This window comes from Limanda limanda, chromosome 20 (assembly GCF_963576545.1).
Source record: "Limanda limanda chromosome 20, fLimLim1.1, whole genome shotgun sequence".
Classification (NCBI taxonomy): domain Eukaryota; kingdom Metazoa; phylum Chordata; class Actinopteri; order Pleuronectiformes; family Pleuronectidae; genus Limanda; species Limanda limanda.
Window position 1 is genome coordinate 18,603,099 of NC_083655.1, and position 21,676 is coordinate 18,624,774.

The 21,676-nt window shown below is 42.9% G+C and overlaps 1 protein-coding gene across 1 annotated transcript in view; it reads left to right on the plus strand.

The window, feature by feature from the left end:
• sspo (SCO-spondin) overlaps window positions 1-21,676 on the plus strand; it is a 77,840-nt gene that overhangs the window by 38,564 nt on the left and 17,600 nt on the right. Inside the window, exons 75-109 of the mRNA XM_061093604.1 lie at window positions 66-236; window positions 331-410; window positions 529-698; window positions 807-853; window positions 1,080-1,280; window positions 1,548-1,718; window positions 2,226-2,426; window positions 2,579-2,678; window positions 2,780-3,000; window positions 3,242-3,394; window positions 4,016-4,182; window positions 4,292-4,437; window positions 4,666-4,886; window positions 5,080-5,115; window positions 5,250-5,414; window positions 6,619-6,825; window positions 7,704-7,871; window positions 8,098-8,232; window positions 8,955-9,192; window positions 9,594-9,746; window positions 9,869-9,915; window positions 10,121-10,291; window positions 10,452-10,628; window positions 11,360-11,515; window positions 11,651-11,775; window positions 12,978-13,117; window positions 13,870-13,916; window positions 14,004-14,249; window positions 16,065-16,226; window positions 17,452-17,568; window positions 17,678-17,816; window positions 18,014-18,210; window positions 18,364-18,534; window positions 18,852-18,979; window positions 19,540-19,694. Coding sequence (XP_060949587.1) covers window positions 66-236; window positions 331-410; window positions 529-698; window positions 807-853; window positions 1,080-1,280; window positions 1,548-1,718; window positions 2,226-2,426; window positions 2,579-2,678; window positions 2,780-3,000; window positions 3,242-3,394; window positions 4,016-4,182; window positions 4,292-4,437; window positions 4,666-4,886; window positions 5,080-5,115; window positions 5,250-5,414; window positions 6,619-6,825; window positions 7,704-7,871; window positions 8,098-8,232; window positions 8,955-9,192; window positions 9,594-9,746; window positions 9,869-9,915; window positions 10,121-10,291; window positions 10,452-10,628; window positions 11,360-11,515; window positions 11,651-11,775; window positions 12,978-13,117; window positions 13,870-13,916; window positions 14,004-14,249; window positions 16,065-16,226; window positions 17,452-17,568; window positions 17,678-17,816; window positions 18,014-18,210; window positions 18,364-18,534; window positions 18,852-18,979; window positions 19,540-19,694 — 5,329 coding nt within the window. The remainder of the gene's footprint in view (window positions 1-65; window positions 237-330; window positions 411-528; window positions 699-806; window positions 854-1,079; window positions 1,281-1,547; window positions 1,719-2,225; window positions 2,427-2,578; window positions 2,679-2,779; window positions 3,001-3,241; window positions 3,395-4,015; window positions 4,183-4,291; window positions 4,438-4,665; window positions 4,887-5,079; window positions 5,116-5,249; window positions 5,415-6,618; window positions 6,826-7,703; window positions 7,872-8,097; window positions 8,233-8,954; window positions 9,193-9,593; window positions 9,747-9,868; window positions 9,916-10,120; window positions 10,292-10,451; window positions 10,629-11,359; window positions 11,516-11,650; window positions 11,776-12,977; window positions 13,118-13,869; window positions 13,917-14,003; window positions 14,250-16,064; window positions 16,227-17,451; window positions 17,569-17,677; window positions 17,817-18,013; window positions 18,211-18,363; window positions 18,535-18,851; window positions 18,980-19,539; window positions 19,695-21,676) is intronic.

Genomic DNA, 21,676 nt, shown 5'->3' on the forward strand with positions numbered 1-21,676 from the left:
ATCTTAATCTACTGTGAAGCTGTTTGGATTCCCCCCCCCCCCAATGATGTGTTGACTCTTTCCAGGTGACGGAGGTTGGGGTCATTGGAATAACTGGACGGATTGTACCAAGTCCTGCGGTGGGGGAATCCAGAGCCGGAGGAGAGAGTGTGACAGTCCCAGTCCAGAGGGGGAGGGGAATTACTGTGAGGGTCTGGGAACTGATGTCAGAGCTTGTAACACTGACCATTGTCCAGGTATGAGTACAGACTGTAAATGTGTGTTGTCTGTGGGTTCATTTTTGTGTTTTTCTACAGTTATAACAATGTGAGTGTGTGTGTGTGTTTGCAGTTGCTCCATGTTCTCAGGTCCCAGGCACAGTGTTCAGTAGCTGTGGTCCATCCTGCCCTCGCTCCTGTGAGGACCTGGCAGTGAGTACCACACCAAACATGACCCTGGTCTCCATTATCACAGGTTGAGGATGCATGCTTTATAGATAGAAATAGTAGAATAAGATTTTGTTTAAGTGCTTCTCCTCCTGTCCCTCAGCACTGTGAGTGGCGATGTGAGCCAGGCTGCTACTGTACCGAGGGAAAGGTCCTGTCTGCGAATGGGACAGTCTGTGAAGAGAGAGAAGACTGTCCCTGCCTGGACCTCGGCACCGGGCAGTGGCTGGAGCCAGGAGAGACCACAACAGCCCATGATGGATGTAACAACTGGTCAGAATAATACAAAGATCACCTATTGCGCTCTACATTTACATTACACAGAGAAACGCTGAGGAATAATTGCATGAATTTCACTATTTTGTATTTCCTATATTTCAGTACCTGTGAGGGTGGGAGGTTCAACTGCACGAGTTACACCTGCCCAGGTGAGTTAGACCTGCTGTAAGTCTCTGTGTGTGTGTGTGTGTGTGTGTGTGTTTGTGTGTGATGGGAACCTAGGCATGATTGATGAATCACTTCCAAAACTACATCCTTCAATTTGCAAATCAAAGTTTTTCATCTCTTTTAAGTTTCCCTTTTGTGATTAATGTAAAATCTTCATGGGACGAGTGTGTGTTCAGAATGTCTGTAAATGTAGATTTGTGTTTTCAGTGCCAGGTGAGTGGTGCGAGTGGTCAGAGTGGACTCCTTGCTCCAGGACTTGTGGAGCAGAGTCGGTGTCCCGCTACAGGAGCTGTGGCTGTCCTGAGCCCAAGGGTGGAGGGGCGGCCTGCACAGGAGAACAGGAGACACACAACGGGGTCGGAGTTCAAATCCAGAGACAGCCCTGCCCTGTCATCACCTTCTGTCCAGGTAGCACGCCACCACTCAGTGACATTTATATAGAACGACTATTAGTAAGAAGATTCAAATAATACAGATAATTTCTTAGTGACTCATTCTTTGAGATACAAGTTTTTACTCTTTCATTTTTGCTCTTCTCCAAAGGTCTAAAACCCACATTAAAATGAATAGGAAAAATACATTTGCGTGAATACATGTATATATCTACTTGTTCTTCAGTTCCCAGCTCTCACAATTCTCATCACTTTCTGTGGTTCTTTTTCTCACTCTCTCTAGTCCACGGTTCATGGAGTCCCTGGTCGGATTGGTCAGACTGTGACGCGTGTGCCGGATCGTCCGCTCGCACCAGGGAATGCAACAGCCCTCCCGCCAGGTTTGGTGGGCTGCCCTGTCTTGGAGAGAGCAGACAGAAACGTGGTTGCCATGACAACATTACCATCTGCTCAGGTTAGTACATTAAATAAGTCTGTATTCATTGTGGATGTATCCAGAGAAGCACTCAGTTAGTTATGACAGTAAATTAAGGATAGCATGAGGAAAAGAAGAGTGAAACGTTTGCACTCGAGAAGGTAGAATACAAATTTAAGAGATCTCTTAAGCTTAGAGGCCTTATCAGAAACAAGGTGGTGATCCATTATTTTATCTGCTGCTGAATCCTAGAGAGAGTGGAAAGAGTTGAATATCAAAGAGAGCCAAAGGCCCTGGATGTCTGAAAGGATTAATCTACTCCCTTTTTTTATTGAATCCTCTGTGTCCTGTCCACATCTATCAGTCTAGAAGCTTCCTGTTATTTCATTCCAGCTTTTATTTTCTAGCAGCCCTCAGCTCATTAGCCTGACCCTCACCTCTGTCCATCTGAAGACCTGTGGTTGACCTCACTGCTTGGAGGGTTACAAATTACTTTCACCAAGTAACCCTCCACACATTATTTGTTATTTCTCCTATCCTCTGAAGACTGTGGTGGAGGCCAGGAAGAATGGCCTTGTGGGAAGCCCTGCCCTCGCTCCTGTTCCGATCTCCATGGTGACACCGTGTGCTTGGACTCCCCCGAGTGCAGCCGAACTTGTGGTTGTCCAGTGGACATGGTTCTGCAGGATGGAGTGTGTGTGGCCAGGGACGAGTGCCGCTGCAAATACCATAACAGTTCTGCCACAGGTGAGATCTACACACTGTTTACTTGAAAAATGTTACTGGTAGTGGTATTTTTACTGTGTGTCAGACTACGCAGTGATTAGTATAATGAAGAACTGTTTGGTCTCTGGTTATTGAGTTGTTTGTTTCTTGTCTCTGGTTTTCTCTATGCTCAGGAGGCCTAGATTCCAGCAATGCATCATGGGTATGGCCTGGAGGATCTGATTGGCAGTTTGCGAATCCAGGAGACAGCATTATTACTGACTGCAAAAACTGGTATTAAAAAAAAGTGTATATGTATATATAGGTTTTTTATGCTATTTGGTTGGATCTATTTTCTGAAAGTAAAATTTCATTTCGTTCTCCTTTTGACTCAGTTCATGCGAGGTTGGAGTCCTGCGGTGCCAGTCACTGCCGGGTTGCAATGTTGACGGTGGCTGGAGCCAATGGGGAGCCTGGACTGAGTGTTCGCTGCCCTGCGGAGGAGGAGTGAAGTTCAGGGGACGCCAGTGTGATAATCCGTCTCCTCAGAGCGGTGGGAGAGGCTGCCTGGGAGCCGCTGGGCAGCAGAAAGACTGCAACATACACCTGTGTACAGGTAGTGATGTCTGAACATATCCAACTTAAAGCCTGATCAGTTGATATTGCAGGTGCTTTCATTCCTCATACTGACGTTATGTAGTGAAATGCACAATGTTGCAAATATCAAACAATACCCTGACACATAAATGATGAAACATTTTTTTCCTTGATGCTTCATGACATATACAGTGTTTGGATGAAATAAGTGCATTTCACATTCTTTCTTAATGCAGTCTCCTTTTTCACATCTCCTCCAGATTCCGTGGGCCCATGGCTGCCCTGGTCAGACTGGTCTGCGTGCTCGGTCAGCTGTGGTGGAGGGCAACAGACACGCTCTCGTCTCTGCAGCTCTCCTCCCTGCAGCGGCCTCAGGCGCCAGAGCAAGACGTGCAACACGCAGGTCTGCCTCGGTGAGAATCTATACTGCTTATCCTTTACGAGAAGCGGGGTACACCCTGGACAGATCGCCAGCGTATCACAGGGCTAACCGACAGAATAAAATCTCTATTTATGTAACACTTTTAGCAATGTAACAAATGATTAACAATAAGAAGTCAATCAAAATATCAAAAAACAAACAGTTGACTAAAAGGACATTTGGAAATAAGAGATAAAGCAGTAAAATTATTAAAACAAAAGTAAATATTAACAGTACAAACAAATGCAAATCAAACAAAAAGCTTTAAAAAGAGAGAGGGTTTAAGACAAGTTTAAAAAGACGTTAGAGAGGTAGTGTTTCTGAGTTTAGTTTTCCAAAAAGCTGGGGCTGTAATTGCAACAGCTCGATCTCCCTTTGTCACAAACTGTGACTTGGGAGTGACCAGGAGGAATTCTGAAATGTGTTTGCTGCGAGGCCTTTCAAGGCCTGAAAGGTGAGTAATAACATTTTCAAATCAATAATTGTAGCTATGGCATCAAAGGTATTTCAATTGCAAAGTTCCGTACTGTTGTAGAAAAGCTCTTGTTTGCAGACAGGCTCTTGTTTGCATATATTCCATCGGTGATCACTGTATGTTTATGATGTTGTGCAGAGGTTGGCTGCCCTCCAGGCCGGCTGTACAGGGAGTGTGAACGAGGTGAAGGCTGTCCGTTCAGCTGCGCTCAGATCAGCGGCAGAGAGGGCTGCTACTCAGACGGCTGTGAGGAAGGATGTCACTGCCCTCTGCTCACGTACCAGCACCACGGAGTCTGTCTGCAGGTGGTTTTATCATCTACACACTCTGATAGATTGATGTTAGTTGAATCTGGATAATGTTCTGACGACGAAGAGATCAAAGAGATGTATTTAACATACATCTATGTTTCAGGAGTGTCCGTGTCTGGTGGACAGAGAGTTTCTGGCGTCCTTACAGAGTGTCTCCATCAAACCGGTCTCATCCCTGCTCCTCTACAACATCTCGGAGGGAATGGAGCTTCAGCCTGGAGACACACTGGATCACGACTGCAGCACATGGTGAGCTGAGGATCGTGGGGTTATTTGCAGCAATACATACATTTCATACAGTCTTTTATTTCCCAGAACACCCACTACCATTCACTTAAAGTGGTAGCAAAATTGCCTTTAATCCTCATCGAACATTTGGGTGGTGGCCTTCCTCTCCTCATAAACTCATAAACTGCTGTCAACAAACCCTTCAAACCACAACACAACTTAATCCCTCCTCCCTCCTGTTCCCTGCAGCGGCTGTGAACACGGCAGGTGGAACTGTTCCCTGGAGCACTGCCCGGTCGATGGTGGCTTGTCACCCTGGGGCCCCTGGAGCCCCTGCTCGCTGTCCTGTGGAGGTCTGGGCCTGAAAACGCGCTCCAAGGGCTGCACTCAGCCCGCACCAGCCCACGGAGGGAGAGCGTGTCAGGGTCCACGCCAGGAAACCACCTACTGCCAGGCCCCTGACTGCCCAGGTACAGAGGGTAGATTAGGCAGACAGAGAGGGAGATTGGGGCTGTGATTCTGAGAGAATGAATACACTGAATTAATGTCTTCTTTAATTCCAAGCCCTTTTTTTGTCTTTTCATCAACAGTCAAGTGCTTGCTTGTTCACAACATTAAATAGTGGAGCTTGAACTGATAATTTGTATCCCCCTTTTTTTGCAGTAATTATTGGTCCTACAGAAGAACCGGCTTTACCAGGTAATTGATTCTTTAATGCAAAACTTATTGCCATTTTATACCAATCTGGAGTCATTTTATTTATTCATATATTCATCTTTTTGTTTGAATGCGCGTTCCACCTCTCATGATCGTTCCTCGTCCCCCTTCTGTAGATGAGGATGCTGGCTTCTCTCCCTGGTCATTGTGGAGTCCCTGCACTAAGACCTGCACGGATGCTGTCAGGCCGGCCATGAAGTCCCGCCATCGACAATGTGTAAAACCTCCTTGCTCTGGAAGCTCTCACCAAGAGATAGCCTGTAACCTGCCCCAGTGTTCAGGTATATCACTTCAAACCTTTCAGTCACTAAGATCGATACCAAATCTCACCAACCAGCTTCCTCACACTGTAAAACTGATCCTTGTTGATTTTGTCTTGGTGTCTTTTTCAAATATATTTCCAATAACAGCAAGTAAATTGTGAGTATACGAGAGTTAGTTGGAGCCTGGAAGGAATATACATGAGTTCAAAAAGCTTTTGTCTGCATTTGAAATGGATTGAATCAGTGGTATTCACTCCCGGATCAAATGACTCTGCGGCAGACGATGGTTGTAATCAGCTTCGGCTCTGACTGGCTGTAAAGGAAACGTGACACCCGCCGGGATAAATTAACAGAGAGGAAAACTCCTCTACTTGTGTTTAAAAACCTGCATATACTCGCTAATTTTGGTACAAAAGAGGTCACTGGTTCAAAATGAAGTGCCGTAAATGGTAGATTGGACACAACGGACCCATTGTCCATCTGCAAACTACTCCAGCAACTAAACGTCGAGCACTCTACTGAATCAGGCGTCTCCAGATTGTTAATGCAAGTGTCAGGGTGCACATTTAGTCCCAAAGAAAATAAATCCTGCAAAACTTTTCCATTCAGCTGAATACATCAAACAGAGGATGAATTATTCATAGTTGTAGAGCCTGTGTTTGTGTGTGTGAGGGAGAAACTTGTTGTGAAAGTAATGAGCTGCATTCACTCACTATAACATTCCTTCACAAACCGGTTTTTATTTCATCTGTGGATTTGTTCTTTGGGACTTTGTTTGTGAGTAGATGGGTTTATAGTTTCCACCGCGCTTATCTCACAGGCAACAGCAGAGGCTTTGTCGAGGATTTGTTTTATTTTCTGATCGCACTTCAGAGATTAATACGAGTAAACTGTGTTTTTTACCAACTGTGTTTGGGACTGTAGTTTAGTTTTATGTGTTTATAAGAGTTAATTTATTTAAATCTAACCAGAAGAGGTTTACTCTCAATTAGAGGGATGAATAAGTACAAAAGAGAAACACTATTCTGTAAAAAATGATATAGTGTGTGTCTGTGGCTAGGCAAGATAGCAAAAAGTAGACTGGGGTGAACAGTTTAGGTTTATAAGTACAATATAAATACTGCACACATAGTTAACAATAACTATGTAACTTGAATTTGAAAGGAGATGACACGCCAGCGATAACACCATCAAATCTTCTTTGATGTTTTCCCAGACGGAGGTGATGTCTGTGTCGGAGCTGACTGTGCGAGGAGAAACTGCTCCTGGACCGAGTGGGGGGAGTGGGGCCACTGTTCGAGATCGTGCGGAGTGGGTCAGCAGGGGAGGATCCGAACCTTCCTCAGCCCCGGGCCCAACGGCACGTGGTGCGAAGACATCCTCGCAGGGAACCGGGAGCAGCGCTTCTGTAACATCCGGCCCTGCAGAGGTCAGCCAGCCTCAGCCTCACGTAGAGTCGAGTTGGGATCATCAGTTCCTTCCTTTATCTCAGCTTGATATGAAAGTCAAACTTTAAACTATTTAAGATAGGATGCTCTTTCCATTCCTGCTTTGTGCTAATGGAGGGCAGGCAATTCAAAGCATCTGCATTACCATGAAATGAAATTACATTTACAACAGCGATAATGGAAATTATGTTCATTAATGTGAAATGATGGGAACTAACGGCTCCCAGGAAACTGAAGAAACTGGAAAACATCATACCAGACAAATACAATAGTATTTGGTCTGTCGATGTCACTAGTTTCTAATCTAGAGGTATATAATTCTTAGGGGTCATCAGATGCTTGAACAAATACCAAATATTCAGTCAATTTTATTCTCATATATCACATTTTTTTTGGATTCCAATTTGGGACCTCTTTAAATCTTTTAAATTAAATTAAATTAAAAACTACAAGGGCACTCAGAGACAGACCCAACAGTCCCCTAATGAAACCACATTTAAATTCATTACATCCATTATTTTGATTGGCGCTAAATCACATTCATAGATCTCAGTCCCCTAAAGACGCCAGATTTTTCTCATCAAGAATGATGAGTTGTTCTCTGAGAAGTCAAGGAAAATGTCAAAAACGCCTGGCAATTTTAAAGAAGCTGAAAGTGCCCCATGATCTGGATCCACACCAAGATTTAATGGGTTCTTCCTTGATCCACACCGCAACCGTCCACCAAGTCTTGTGGTAACCTGTCAAGTGGTATTTGCATAATCCTGCTGAATAACAGACAGAGACAAAGAGTTCTCACTGAGGCTGGGATTTAGTGGTGTGTGTTTGTCATGGTTGTGTCTGTGTCTGGACATTGCAGTGGATGGAGGCTGGTCCCGCTGGAGTCCCTGGTCCCGTTGTGATAAGCGCTGCGGTGGTGGACGCTCCATACGCACTCGCTCCTGCTCCAGCCCGCCACCCAAGAACGGGGGGAAAAAGTGTGTAGGAGAGAAGAACCAGGTGAAACCCTGCAACACCAAACCCTGTGGTGAGAAAGCTCAAATATTCCCACACATTTGTAGAGAAAGACTTTGTCGATAATATGACCTCAGGGCTCGTCCATCCTGTGCATTGGTGAATTTCTGAGGTAAAAGGTGAAAAATAAGCACAGCATGTTATCAGAATTCTTGGTGAGGTGTGTTGAAAAGGTCTGGGCCATCATGGGGTGAAATAAAAATACAATAAATCATGACTTTCTCTTTGTGTACTGACAGATGAGAAAGGTTGCCCGCAAGGCCAGGAGTCTGTGTTGTGTGCCAACCAGTGTCCACAGCGCTGCTCGGACCTCCAGCAGGGCATCGAGTGCCAGGGCAACACCGACTGTCAGCCCGGCTGTCGCTGCCCTGAAGGTACGAAGACACCTCTCTTTTAATTAATAGATAAGCCACAGTGTGTGTGTGTGTGTGTTTGTCTGAGCATCTGAGAGACTGTCCCCTCAAGGTGCTGGGCCTCCTGCTACTGAACCGATAAGCACCATTCATCTGTATGTGTATTTGAGCTTTTGGCTAAACAGGTGAGTTCTGTCCCAAAACTGGTTTGGATACACTTTGAAGTGTTGTGTGCTCAATATATAATACTGACACTGGATTAAGATACCTGCTTATGGGAAGAGTGCCCATGCTCTGATACAGCTGAGGTTAATAGCACTAATAAATAATTCCTTCTGCTTTATGATGTCGCTCATTGTGTCGACTTCAGAGAGAATTATCGTCCAACATCTGCAAGTCTCTACTGCTCCAAAGAACCTTTTACACTTTCTGCTCAGGATTCTTTTTTTCTTTTAGCCAACAACTTTTGTTTTTATAGTGTACGTCAAATGACTGTAATCATCCTCATATTCAGAAAGAACATGGCAGATGTTTTTAGCCCAAGAAATCGATTGCACACCATCTGCACAGCACTAAACAGAAGACAGGCGCAGTTAGTGAGGAGCTGGAACAGTAATCTTAGGAGCATTTAGCAGCTGATGAGTGAAATACTTTAAACCTGCAGCTGCACAATAATGTCAGGTCATTAACAATGTACATTGTGTAAATGACTAACTAATGTGTGTGCGTGTGCCTGTGTGCAGGCCAGTTGCAGCAGGACGGGATGTGCGTGCAGCTCTGGCAGTGTGACTGTGTGGACTCGCTCGGACAGATTTGGGCGGCTGGGAGTTGGCATCAGGTGGACTGTAACAACTGCAGCTGCTCCGATGGACAGCTCCTCTGCACCAACGACAGCTGCCAGGCCACGTGCGTGTGGAGCTCCTGGTCCAGCTGGGCGTCATGCAGCGTGACCTGTGGGCAGGGCCAGAGAACCAGATACAGGTGAGGGGAGTGAATTAAAAACATTACCTGTGTATAATTTTCAGCCTCGCAGCAAATTTCATTTTGCAGCCGTGTCTGAGGGAGTAGTCATCCTCTAACCAGAGGCTTGGCAGTTGGATTTCAGTTTTTCCCATTTGCAGTATGATTGTGTGTGTGAATGGGTGAATGGCAATAACCTGTAATGTAAAGCGCTTTGAGTGGTCATCAAGACTAGAGACAAGAGACAAGTTTAACCTCATGACTTTTTTTTTCCCAGGCCTGTTTTTAAGATTATATATGCACGTCACAAAAACAGTTGCATATCAATTTCTGGTACCAACTTATGAACAATACAACCTAAGAGGAATAGCGGCATTCAAGCCAAGCTAAGAAGTCAAAGTAAGTTTTTTGTTTTGTATCAGGTCCCTGGTCCCAGAGACTGAAGGAGCAGACTGCCAATTTGAAGAAGTCCAGCATAAATCCTGCAGCCCAGGCTCCTGTCCACCCCTCTGTGTGCACGAGGACCAGGAGCTCAGCGTGGGACACACCTGGCTGCAGGGAGAGTGTAAACAATGGTGAGACAGATGAATACAAACACAGAGAAAAAAAAATATGGCTGGTAAAGGGTTTGAACTGAAAAGGAAATTACATTCCTGTCTGTGTTCCGAGCTCTTTCTCATCTGTTTCGCCTCTCTAGCACATGCACGCCCGAGGGAGATTACTGCCAGGACATCGACTGCAGAGGTGGGTCACTGCATTTATCTTAAAGACAAAGAGTAAATGCTGTAAACAGCCTGGATTCTGCTACTGAAGTTTGTTCTTTAGTTTACACAGATTTGTTGACATTAATTATCTCGAGACACTTATTTTCTGTCTTAGCAGGCAGACAAATCTCTGTCTGGTCAAAAGGACATTTCAAATGACTGTGTGCCGTGCGTGTTGTTGTCAGTGGATGGTGGTTGGACGCCCTGGTCAGTTTGGTCGGACTGCTCAGTGACATGTGGACAGGGGGCACAGGTCAAAACCCGTGCCTGCATCAACCCCCCACCGCGAAACAATGGGTCTGACTGCAGTGGGCCAGAGAGACAGACCCAAGACTGCCATAGTCCTCCCTGTCTGGGTGCGTATACTCTCATAAATGCCACAGTTATGCAGTGTATACTTTTCCATTTTCAAATACAAGACCACAATACGTCTTGATATACTATTTTTGTATGTTTTGTTGTTTATGAAGGATAACACAGTACATAACTCTGATTGTATTGACTCCTCGTCTCCAGATGACCTTTGCCCCTGGTCGCCATGGTCCCCGTGTTCTCGGAGCTGCGGTGCTGGGTCTGTGTCGCGGCGCAGGGTGTGTGTGTGTGAGGAGGGAGGAGATGCAGCATGTCCCACTGAGATTGAGGCAGAGAGGAACAGAGAGGAGACCCAGCTGTGTTACAAACAGCCCTGTCCAGGTACACAGAGGCAGACGTACACAAAGCAGCACACACAGTTATGTAGGCACATGGAAGCATGACAACAAGATGCACAGGCAAAAAGGTCAACACAATCATGGCAATGTTCATCAGAAAGTATTCAACATGTGACCAAGAAGGTCCATTTATAGAGCATGTTTATAGGAATACAGGAATATACATATCAACTATTAGGGTTCAATTAATTCTTAACTCACTGAATGAAATACATCTGATAAATGTTTTCAAATGTAGCTAATAAATGTTTGAAAGGATATGGAACTAGAATGACACACAGTGGACTGCATATCTCCCCTAGGCCCAATATTTCCAAAAGTACAAAATGCAAACACTACATGTCAGTCCATTAAATGTGGCTGTATTTCCATGAATTATTCTAATAAACATTTGTGAAAATGTAAATAAAAAGTCATAGTGCTCAACAACTGAATATGGATCCACACCAAAAATGATGTTTTGTCTTGGTTGCTAATTCGATTAAGTTAACTGTAGTACTTAGGTTGTTGGTTCATTGATTGCAACAGAAGATAATCTAATGTTAGGTATATAAATAGACCCATTATACATTGATTAATTATCAGTGGAATCAGCTCTGCAACCACTGGATCACATGAGTGCTTCACAGAATCTAAACAAATGACAAATTACATGAATGAATTCTTTGAAACTGTGTGTTGCAGCAGATTGGTTGATTTGTGTTACGTCTGCAGGCTGTCCCATGTCGGAGTGGAGCGTTTGGTCTCAGTGCTCCTGTGACTCTCAGAGGCAGCAGCGTTACCGCGTAGCTCTCTCCCCGGCCACCAGGGGACAACCATGCACTCCGGTTGAAATGCAGAGCAGAGCATGCAGCCTCAGCCAGTGTGGTGGTGAGTCAAAGACCATGGGAAGGGGGGTTTCCATGTGTGTCTTCATGGTTGTCTGTATGACAAGGCTGTCATTGTCTTTCATGCTCTTAAATAACCAAAGTGTCATAGTAAAGTATTTTCTCCTCCTATTTGTAGACTGTGATGCCCCGTTCCTGTACTCAGCCTGCGGCGCCCCCTGTGAGAAGCAGTGTGTGCTGCAGGGCCGGGCAGATCTGTGTTTAGGTGTCAGAGAGTGTACGCCTGGCTGCTACTGCCCCGAGGTGAATTTTCCCATTAGCTCTTTTCTACTTCATAGTATATCCAGGATACAGTGTGTTTCTTGTTCATTGAAAGGAGACACAAAAACAAGAGTCTTTCTTGTGCATGGCTGTTGTTTCTAAAATGGCAGTCGACTAATAGGGATTCTGTAACAAGCAAGTTCTTTATTGCTGGTCATTTAAGGTAAATATGAATTAGATGATTGTTATCAAATGTTTGTTGTGCAACGCAGGTGATCTCTTGATATATTTCACACACACATACATAAGCTAGATATTCAAAAATATAAACAAAAGTGCTGCTAGTAGATGCACTGTCTGAATGTGTGTGTGAATGGGTGAATGTAAAACTGTACTCTTAAGCGCTTTGAGTGTTCATCAAGACTAGCAAAGCGCTATATAAATACAAAACCAAAACCAAAAACATAGATATGATTTCTATATGTGAATAGATGAGAGCGAGTAAAACACATTCTGTCACTTAGTGTCTCCCAACAGTTATTACAAACTCCAATTTATAGATTATATTATTTTTGAACAGTCAATCTGTCAGTGTAAATAGCTGCATGTTACTTTGAGCGATATAAAAAAGGGCTCCTAGTTTGACAGGTAGTCAGATAGGCTGCTGTGTGTGTGTGTGTGTATGTGTGTGTGTGTTTCAAACGTCACATCAAAGTCGCTTTTATCTAAACCAGTCTGTCGAGACCATAGGGGGGAAAAAATCTACTGGTATGAATCTAGAAAGTGTAATATTGTGTGCTACATATCGGTTAACTACATCCCTTTGGCATGAGTTGTGAGGACAATTTTACAGTGTTGTTTGGCCAAGTTCAGCAGCTTTCAGCTTGGATTCATTACAAAATCCTCTGATGGACTGATGATATGTCCATGCAAGGGAGAGGGGGGGGACATAATGAAATATGGAACTGAAAACAGATCTCCAGAGGTGCAGAACACACCAGTCACCATCGCTCAACTGTGATTACTTTTGAATGATATAGGACTGAATATTTAAATATTTACTGCATTTAATATGTATGTTAATATGCTTTGCAACTGTATTTTTAGCTGGTGTATACATGTACATATTTAGTGTTTATACTGTACATTCATGAAGGGTTTTCTATAAATACAAACTGTTAAATATAAAACCAATTGAACCAAAACAAGAAACTACCAGTGGGTCTGTTGTTTTGTGCATTCAGGGCCTGCTGCAGCAGAACGGAACCTGTGTTCCTCCAGAGGAGTGTGGCTGCGTCCATCTGCAGCACCGAGCTCCAGGACAACCGCCCACACCTGTTACCGTCCCCCAGGGCGCCACTGTCACCATCGGCTGCAGTACCTGGTTAGACATGAAGCCACGGCAGAGCTTCTATAACACAGACCTTTTGATCTTCTCTGCTAAGCACTGCACAGTTACAGGATTAATGCAAATTAAGGAACTTTACCAATGGCTACACTGCTGGCTGTGCATATGTGCTGCATCTTAACCACTCTGCTGCTTTTGTTTTTAAGATAGGTTAAGATTAGATAAGATAAGACAAGTAAAGATTCGATAATAGGACATGAGTAAAGATAAGATAAGACAAGTAAAGATAAGATACTTGGACACAGTAAAGTTAGGTTAAGACAACTTTAGATAGAATAAGATAAGATAAAACAAGTAAAGCTAGGATAGAATTAGATGAGACAAGTACAGATCAAATAAGATAAGACAAGTAAAGATTGGATAATATTAAATAAATAAAGATAAGATAAGATGACATAAGTAAAAATAAGATAATACAATTATAGATAGAATAAAAGCAAATGAATGATAAGATTAAAAAAGATGCCATCAGTAATGATACAAACAAACAATCACAATAAACTATTAAAGATATAAACATGTACAATGTGAACAAAATATAAGCAGTATAACAGTATTGCATATATATGATTTTGAAATTGTATGGATAGAAGAGGATTATTTCACAGTTAAATCACTTCCCACTGTATGTTTACTCTCAATTTAACTGTATCTGTGTGTCTCTTTTACATAATCCGGGCTCTATGAGTATGTTTGTATTGTTAACATCTGTCTCCCCACTCTTCCAGCCTTTGCCATGAAGGGACTTTGCAGTGTGACATGAGAGAGTGTGAAGGTAAGCAGGCAGAATAATGATGAAATGAGCCTTATCTTCAGTAGCTCATTCCTCCTGTTACTCTGCCTCTTTATTCCCTTCCTCCAGTCATCATCAGCGAGTGGTCGGAGTGGACTCCATGTTCTCCCTGTCTTCCCTCATCCTCCCTGCAGAACAGCTCTTTCCAAGCTGGGGTTATCAGTGGCACTAAGATGGTGTCCATCCAGAGACGTTTCCGGGCGTGTTTGGACCTCGATTCTGGTCTCCCAGTCTCCAAAGAGGAGGAGGATGAGAGCCAGTGTTCGGGACCCCTTGTCGCAGAGAGGCTTTGTCCAGATGTTAGCGTCTGCAGAGGTAATGGTGTTTGTCCGAGAGGACAGAGGGAGTTTCACTTTTCTCTCGGGGCAGAAATGCAGTCAATTCCTCCGTCTGCCTTTGTCAGGCTCCAGTTCCCCCCGTAACTCCACTGCGGGGGAAAGTAATGAATTTGGCAGTTTGGCTCGGTGCGACTTCCCCTCAACATGTTGCAACAATATGACACTTTGCTCCCAAACAAATGATTTCATGCAGTCAGCGCAAGAGAACTAGTCAGAGCTAGACAAGCATGGTATGGTAGAAAGAGATGAATTATAGATTGGGTCAGAGTGACTGTCACAGTGACTGTGCTGATGAAATGACTCTAACATGGTGCTCTCTGGAGGGGAGAGGGAGATAATTTCATTTTGAAATGTGCGTAGAATACAATGGAAGACAGCCTAATTCAAAAGTGCTTTATGTAAGACATAAAAGGCTGATGAGCCGAAGATGACACGAACCAGCGAAGAACATAAAATACAAGATTAATATCAGGAAGATTTGAAAGAGCCGAGTAAACAAGAGATGCACGAGTCAATATCTCCAAATCAAGTTGATTAAAGAGCGAACATGACTAAAAGCTCTTAATTAAAAAACAGAGGTGCAGCAGGGTCATGTTTTAAAAAATGTAACGCTGCCTCTCTGACCCTGTTCAAACTTGGTATTGTCATGCGACTGTGTGATCTGATTACAAGTGGACGCCTCTAAGTGCGTCAGTTCACACCTGAGTGACCGCTTGTCATCGCCTCTCACGTCCTCGCTCCGCATGCAAATAAACACTGTGTTCAGTAAACAAATGTATTTCATTACAGGGAATTTTGGAAAATTGAGTGACGATTTGTTCCTTATTGACTGTTTGGTTCCATATACTCATTGTAATGTGATTGTAGTGTGAATATGTGTCATCAGCACTGAAACTGCACATATTCTGTTGTTTATCTCTACTCTGAGCATACAGATAACGAAAATTGAAGGTTGTGCCAGAAACTCATACCATAGTTTTTCAGTCTATCCAGTGGCAGCACAATTGGATCTCCTTAACCCAGGATCTACAGTATACAGTGGGGTATGCATTTAGAGCAGAATAGAATGACAGCGTGTTGGGCCTATCTCTAATTGAAATCTCAAAAAAGTCTACTACCAGACTTCCATTGGCTTTTGTGTGGATATTTATCGTGTATCAGCTCACCGCTGGCAGTGTAGAGTAATAGTAGCCATCAGTAGATACTTTAAGCACTTGCAATCAGCATCCACAGTGACAAATGTTAGGTGGCGTTCCTTGTTGTTCTTGTTCACCAAAGGAGTGAGAATGGAAGAAGGGATATGAAGGGAAGAGTTAAATGTCCATGTATCTGTGGGGACACATGAAGTTGATTGGTTTTAGTGTTGTGTGTGCAAAGGGTGATTCATCCTGGACTTGCTCCCGTCAGCCCTCCATTCCTCTCTGCCTCTCCCTGCTAGATAAATGTGGGAATGGCTCAGAATTACTCTCTTGCCCAGTGGTCCTTAAGTGTGATTTGCATGTCAAACACTTGAAGTCTCGTACTTCATCACGGTGGATCCCGACATTTAAAACCTGCTCAGCGAGGAAGACAAGGGTTTGATTTACGCCGAACAAATGGTTTAAGCTCCCACCTCCGTGGTATTAATCAGAAATCTAATCAGCTCGAGTGTTCCTGGGCACAAACAACACACTTTTGTTAGGGTTGATGATGATGAGTACGGTACCGATTACAGCACTCATCGTGATAATTACAATCATTATAATTAGGATGACAGTAGAGGGTGGCTATGAGAATCACTCTGCTCTTCCAGATCTGTGTCAGTGGAGTGCGTGGAGTTCCTGGACGGCCTGTGCGGACCCGTGCAGTGGAGGAGTCAAGCAGCGCTACAGGCGGCCGCTGGCCTCTCCTCTGGGGCCCCGCTGCAGGAGCCAGCAGACCCAAAGCCAGAGCTGCAACACAGGACTCTGCATAGGTAACACTACGCTTTATTTGTAAACTCATGTAGACCTCCATATTTCTATGCTTAATTAAAAAGAGTCTAAAGCAGGGGTTTCAACTGGTTTTGTCCCAGGGACCACCATTCTGACTAGAACGTAATTCTGCGGCCCACTGATGTGCCTACATGTGTGTGTGCGTGCGTGCATGTGGATAGAAGGAAGTTTTAACATTTGGTTTTCCATGTTGGTTTTATTTAAAAACCTCAAACAAATCTAGAAAATCTGTGAAAAAACAACAAAAACGGTTGATTTTCAGTGCTTGAGAATTGAAAACAAAATTAAAATGCAGTTTGTAGTTGTACTGCATCTCAGCACCATATGTACATCAATATATAACGTTCATGACCTAAATGTACAGACATGTAGCTGACACGTTGAGAGAACGTTAAAGTAACGGTGATCAATAACAATCAACATAAACTGGGGCTACAACTGAAGAGGGAAGATGACAAAGTAATACAGAATATGTCACAAATGAAAATCATACAATATCACACAAACAATTGAGGCCTACTTAAGTTTAACCTAATGACCACCTGCACCTTTGTATTATTTTAGACATTTTTCTTATTTTAGATATTTTTCACGATATTCAAGAGTAATCTGGAAATGTGTTGAAATATCAAAGCAAATTTCGCGGACCCCCTGCAAGCCGTTAAAAAAAACCCTGGTCTAAAGCACTGAATAAATACAGATTTCCAATTTTTACGTAGTGTCTGTGCTTCAACATGTTATTATTTGCATCTCTAAATATATGAATGGATGTGGTGAGGACGAAATGGAATTGAACACACCATTATGTTGACACTATTTGAGTGATTATACTAGTTGATGTTGGACAAGTCTAACCGACCAATTTTAATGTCGAGGGGGTTGAGAGGGTTTCGTTGTTGTTGGATTTGGCTTTTGAGTGGAAGTGATTCATCTGTTGCTTGTATTTCTGTTTCCTCAGTTTAATGCTGGTTGGAGATTGTTGTGCTTTCATATTGTGATAATGTGAAAATTCACAAAACTTATGTCATAAAAGAGTCAAGAGTAAGACAATATGTGTTTGAATTATTAGTTCCGCACACCATTGCTGTTATTCAAATCTTCATCCAATCTCCTCGGTATCAATCAAATAATCATGAAATGCCAGAAAATGTAAAACTATTTTTGCTCATTTTTGATGGTGAAAGAAGGATTTTTCTTGTTTCCCAGGCGAGCGTTGTGAGGACAGGGGACGGACCTACCAAGAGAGCTGTGCCAATCAGTGTCCTCGCAGTTGCACTGACTTATGGGATCATGTTCAGTGTCTCCAAGGAGCCTGTCATGCAGGTAAACTTTGACGACTTACATGAACAGTAGATTCTTCAAAAGACGCAAAAATTTCATTCCTACATCAGTCTGCAAAATATTTATAATACCTTCCCTTCTTCTGTGTCAGGTTGTCGGTGTCAGACGGGAGAGCTGCTGCAGGACGGCCACTGTGTGCCAATCACAGAGTGTCGCTGTGGTATCCCATCAGGCAACGGGACACTGGAGTACCTCCCCCAAGACGAGGTTACCATGGACTGCAACACCTGGTAAGAAACAGATGAGGCTGAAAGGGGAATGTGAGAATTACAATGAGCTTGTAGAAAATCGTTTATTCTGATTGATGTGAAATATAAGAAGGTCACACGCTTTGACAATCTTTAAAAGGAGAATTTCAGGTTTAAGCTCAAGTTCTTATCTCATCCCTCCCCAAACACATCCTTTATGGTGCATTTCCTGTATGCAGTGTGTGTGAGAATGGCACTCTGGTGTGCACTAAGCTTCCCTGCCCGGTGTATGAGCCCTGGAGCACATGGAGCTCCTGCTCAGCTTCCTGTGGGCGTGGCCAGTGGACAAGAACTCGTCTCTGCCACGACACAGAGGGTGGTCCCTCCTGTGGTGCTACCAATCAGACAGAGAGCTGTGACCTGCCATCATGTCCAGGTCTGATACGGAGCGCACACTCAAAAGCATCTTAATATTTAATAGCATTGTAACTTGTTATTCGTCAGATATTTAATTCTACTCTGTTAAAAGGTCGCATTTAACTTCCTGAAGTTTCTCTTTGTTATCTTCGTCCTCCTTCTCTCTGTCCAGTCGGTTGTTTGTTGAGCGAGTGGTCAGCGTGGAGTGAGTGCAGCGCTACGTGTGGTGGTGGGTCGTCCGTGCGGAACAAGACAGTGCTCCGAGACCCAGAGCCGGGTGGGGGGGCCTGTGTTGGACCCCTCGAACAGCATACTGTCTGTAACACCAACCGCTGCCTGCCTGGTAACAGAGACACATCATACCATTAGAAGTTGTACATTCACCACGTTTACATATTATCTATCCGCAGACCAATATCCATCCTCAATTATAGTGGTTGCCAAGCAACTCGCGAAATTCTTTAAGGGTGGTATTTTCAGTTAGTGTATTTCTGGTGTCATGCATCAAAGATGTGACTGTAAATGTGCCTGAGCAAATCTTTTCTCGAGAAAAACTGTAAAGTGTGCACAGAGGAAACAACACTCACATCTGAGTACTGATGTATATACTGTACATGAGACATGATGTAATACATGATGTGTTTTATGTGTGTGTTGCAGCGTGTCCCAGTGGGCAGGTGTTTAATGACTGTTCAGGTCAATGTCCACATACCTGTGAGGACCTGTGGCCACACACTCAGTGTTTACCTGGGCCCTGTACCCCCGGGTGTACCTGCCCTCCTGGACAGGTCAGGACTCTGTTTGTTTGTCTGCCTGCAAGTCTTACTCATGTTGTGGGGACCTAAATATATTTACACAGTCACATTACAGGGACTTGTCTTCCTTGTGGGGACAAAAAGCAAGTCCCCCGATTTTAAGGTGAAGACATTTTGTAGGTCAGGTTTAGGTCAAAGTTTGCGATAAGTTTTTGGTCAGGCTGTCCACACGAAGGAGCGACTGAGAGAGAGACCAGAGAGAACTACAGTGCTCTAGCTCTTTATGATAAGGGCCACACTGTATATCAATAATCACATATACAGCATGTTAAGAGACAAATGAAGGATTTTGGTTAACACAGCTTTTAAGCTTAGGGTTAGAAATAGGTTTTGGTTATGGGTTAGGCAACTAGTTGTGATGGTTGAGATTAGAGTACGGAATGTTTTGGCTATGTTAGTTTTAGGGATGTAGTTGGGATGGTTTAGGTAATGTAACGGAATGTCCTCACTAGGATAGTACAAGAATATGTTTGTATATGTGTGTGGTTGGTCAGCAGCTCAGATTCTGAACAGTGTTACTGTGTCCCTCATAGGTGTTGCTCAGAGGCTCATGTGTTTCCCACGCTGACTGTCCCTGTTCAGCACTCTCCCTTCCGACTGGTTACCAAAGCTTGAATGTCAGCATGGCCGAGATCTCAGACGCTCTGCTGCCGCCTGGAACAGCCGTTCAGCACCTCTGCAATACATGGTAATACACCACTCACAGTTTCATCACCAATGTTGGTGTGAGCACCCACACTGTCCTTCACATAGGATCTGGATCTAGCTGTGACTGTCACAACTCAGAGGCAGGATCATTGAGTTTGTCCTTGAGTGAGCGTTCTTAGAAGTCAGGCTGAACCTTTACTTCCTCTAAATATGAGTCTTACCTCACACAGACGGACAGAGATTTTTATTTCAGTGGCTTCATCGATTTGTCAAGTGTATGACCATGTTTCCTTTAAGTTGAATTGATCAAAGTACGCTAGAGCGCAAATAGTCCTTAAATATGACACAGCCACATTCTATTTCTCTTTTTAATGATTTGAGGAAATACTAATTAGCTGAAGGCTACATTATAGATTGTATAATACTGAGGGGTATTGCACATTGTAGCGCCTCAAGGATTCAGATTTCACAACGCTGCATTTTCTTGGTTCCTTCCCGAGGAGCCTGTTGTATGATGAAATGTTTTATGCATGTTTAGTGCAGCCTCTGAATTGAAGCACGGTAATTGATTCAAGGATTATTCCTCTAATCCTTCATGCATTTAAGAGGGGAGAGCACAGAGAGCAGGAGGGTGTTCGGTAAGCATGGTTGACCATGTGCCCTACTGGATTTACTACAGGTTCTATAGGATTTATAGGATATATAAAAGCACAGGTTGAGGTGGGGAAAGAAACTGAAATTTAACTCTGCTTCAAAAATATCTTCTGGCAGGATGAATAGCTAAGTGCAAAATAAAAAAAATATTTGAGCGATGGGTAGTTACGGATGGTTTGCGATCAGTAAACTTCTAAGACGTTTTATAGTGGGGTAGTTCAGAGTCTTTTTTTTCTCAGCTCAGTGCCTCAGGTTTTTCTATTTCCTCTGACATTTGTCCTTCCTGCATATTAATGTGCGTATTCATTCATCCCCCCCCATTTGAACAGTGGCTGTGCTTCTTCATCACTCTGACTGACCTCCCAAGTGCCAGAATCCATTATTGAAAGTAGATTGACTGTGCACATGAAGCAGACAGTAATGTGCAGAAATAATCATTTTTTAAAGTTATGTATTGTAATGCATATTCTTTCAGTGAGAGCATTCTCTCCTGCATTGATCACGTAGACCTGGACAACAGTTTTTATATCATTTTATTTCACTATGGGAGTATTTCACGTCATTAGTGACTTTATCCTTCTAGCTTTTTTTCCTGTACAATCTTTAAACCCCTTTAGCTTAATTTTATGAATGAAAGATGCCACACGCCTCATTGATAATACACACAGATCACTCACAATAATGTTAAGAATTCAATAACATGGGCAGTCTCTAATTCTCCCACAAGCAACAATTTGATCTCAATAAACAATGTATTATCATGATCTATCATTGTTAAGACATCAGTGACAGTACGACAGTGTATTAGGGTCGTATTAAAGAAATAATAATATGAGAATAAAATCGGACTTGACAAAAAAGTCAGGATATTATGAGGATGAAGTTTTATAAAAAGATAATAGTCGTTATATTACAAGAATACATTTGAAATTCAATGACAAAAAAGTAATATTATGAGAAGAAAGTCATAACAAGAAAATATATATATATATAAGATTAAAGTTGTAATATTACAAGTATAAAGTTGTAATATTACTAGAATAAGGGCGTAATTTAATGAGATAGTTGAAATATTAAGAGAAGAAAGTTGGAAATGGGAAGAAAGTCATAATATTCACAGTAGAAAGTCAAAAACTAATGAGAAAAGTAATCAAATTAAGAGAAATATTTGTGAAACTTTAACTGAAGTATAACTTAACAAGATGCTCCGCATTACTAATGTAGGCGACAGACTGATATTCTAATATCCCCCTCTAAAAGTTAACAATCCTTAAATGACGACTTATAAAATAAATTAATTAATTAAAACTTTTTTATTGTTATATTACAACTTTATTTTCCATATCTCCGAATCTTTTACCCAATGAA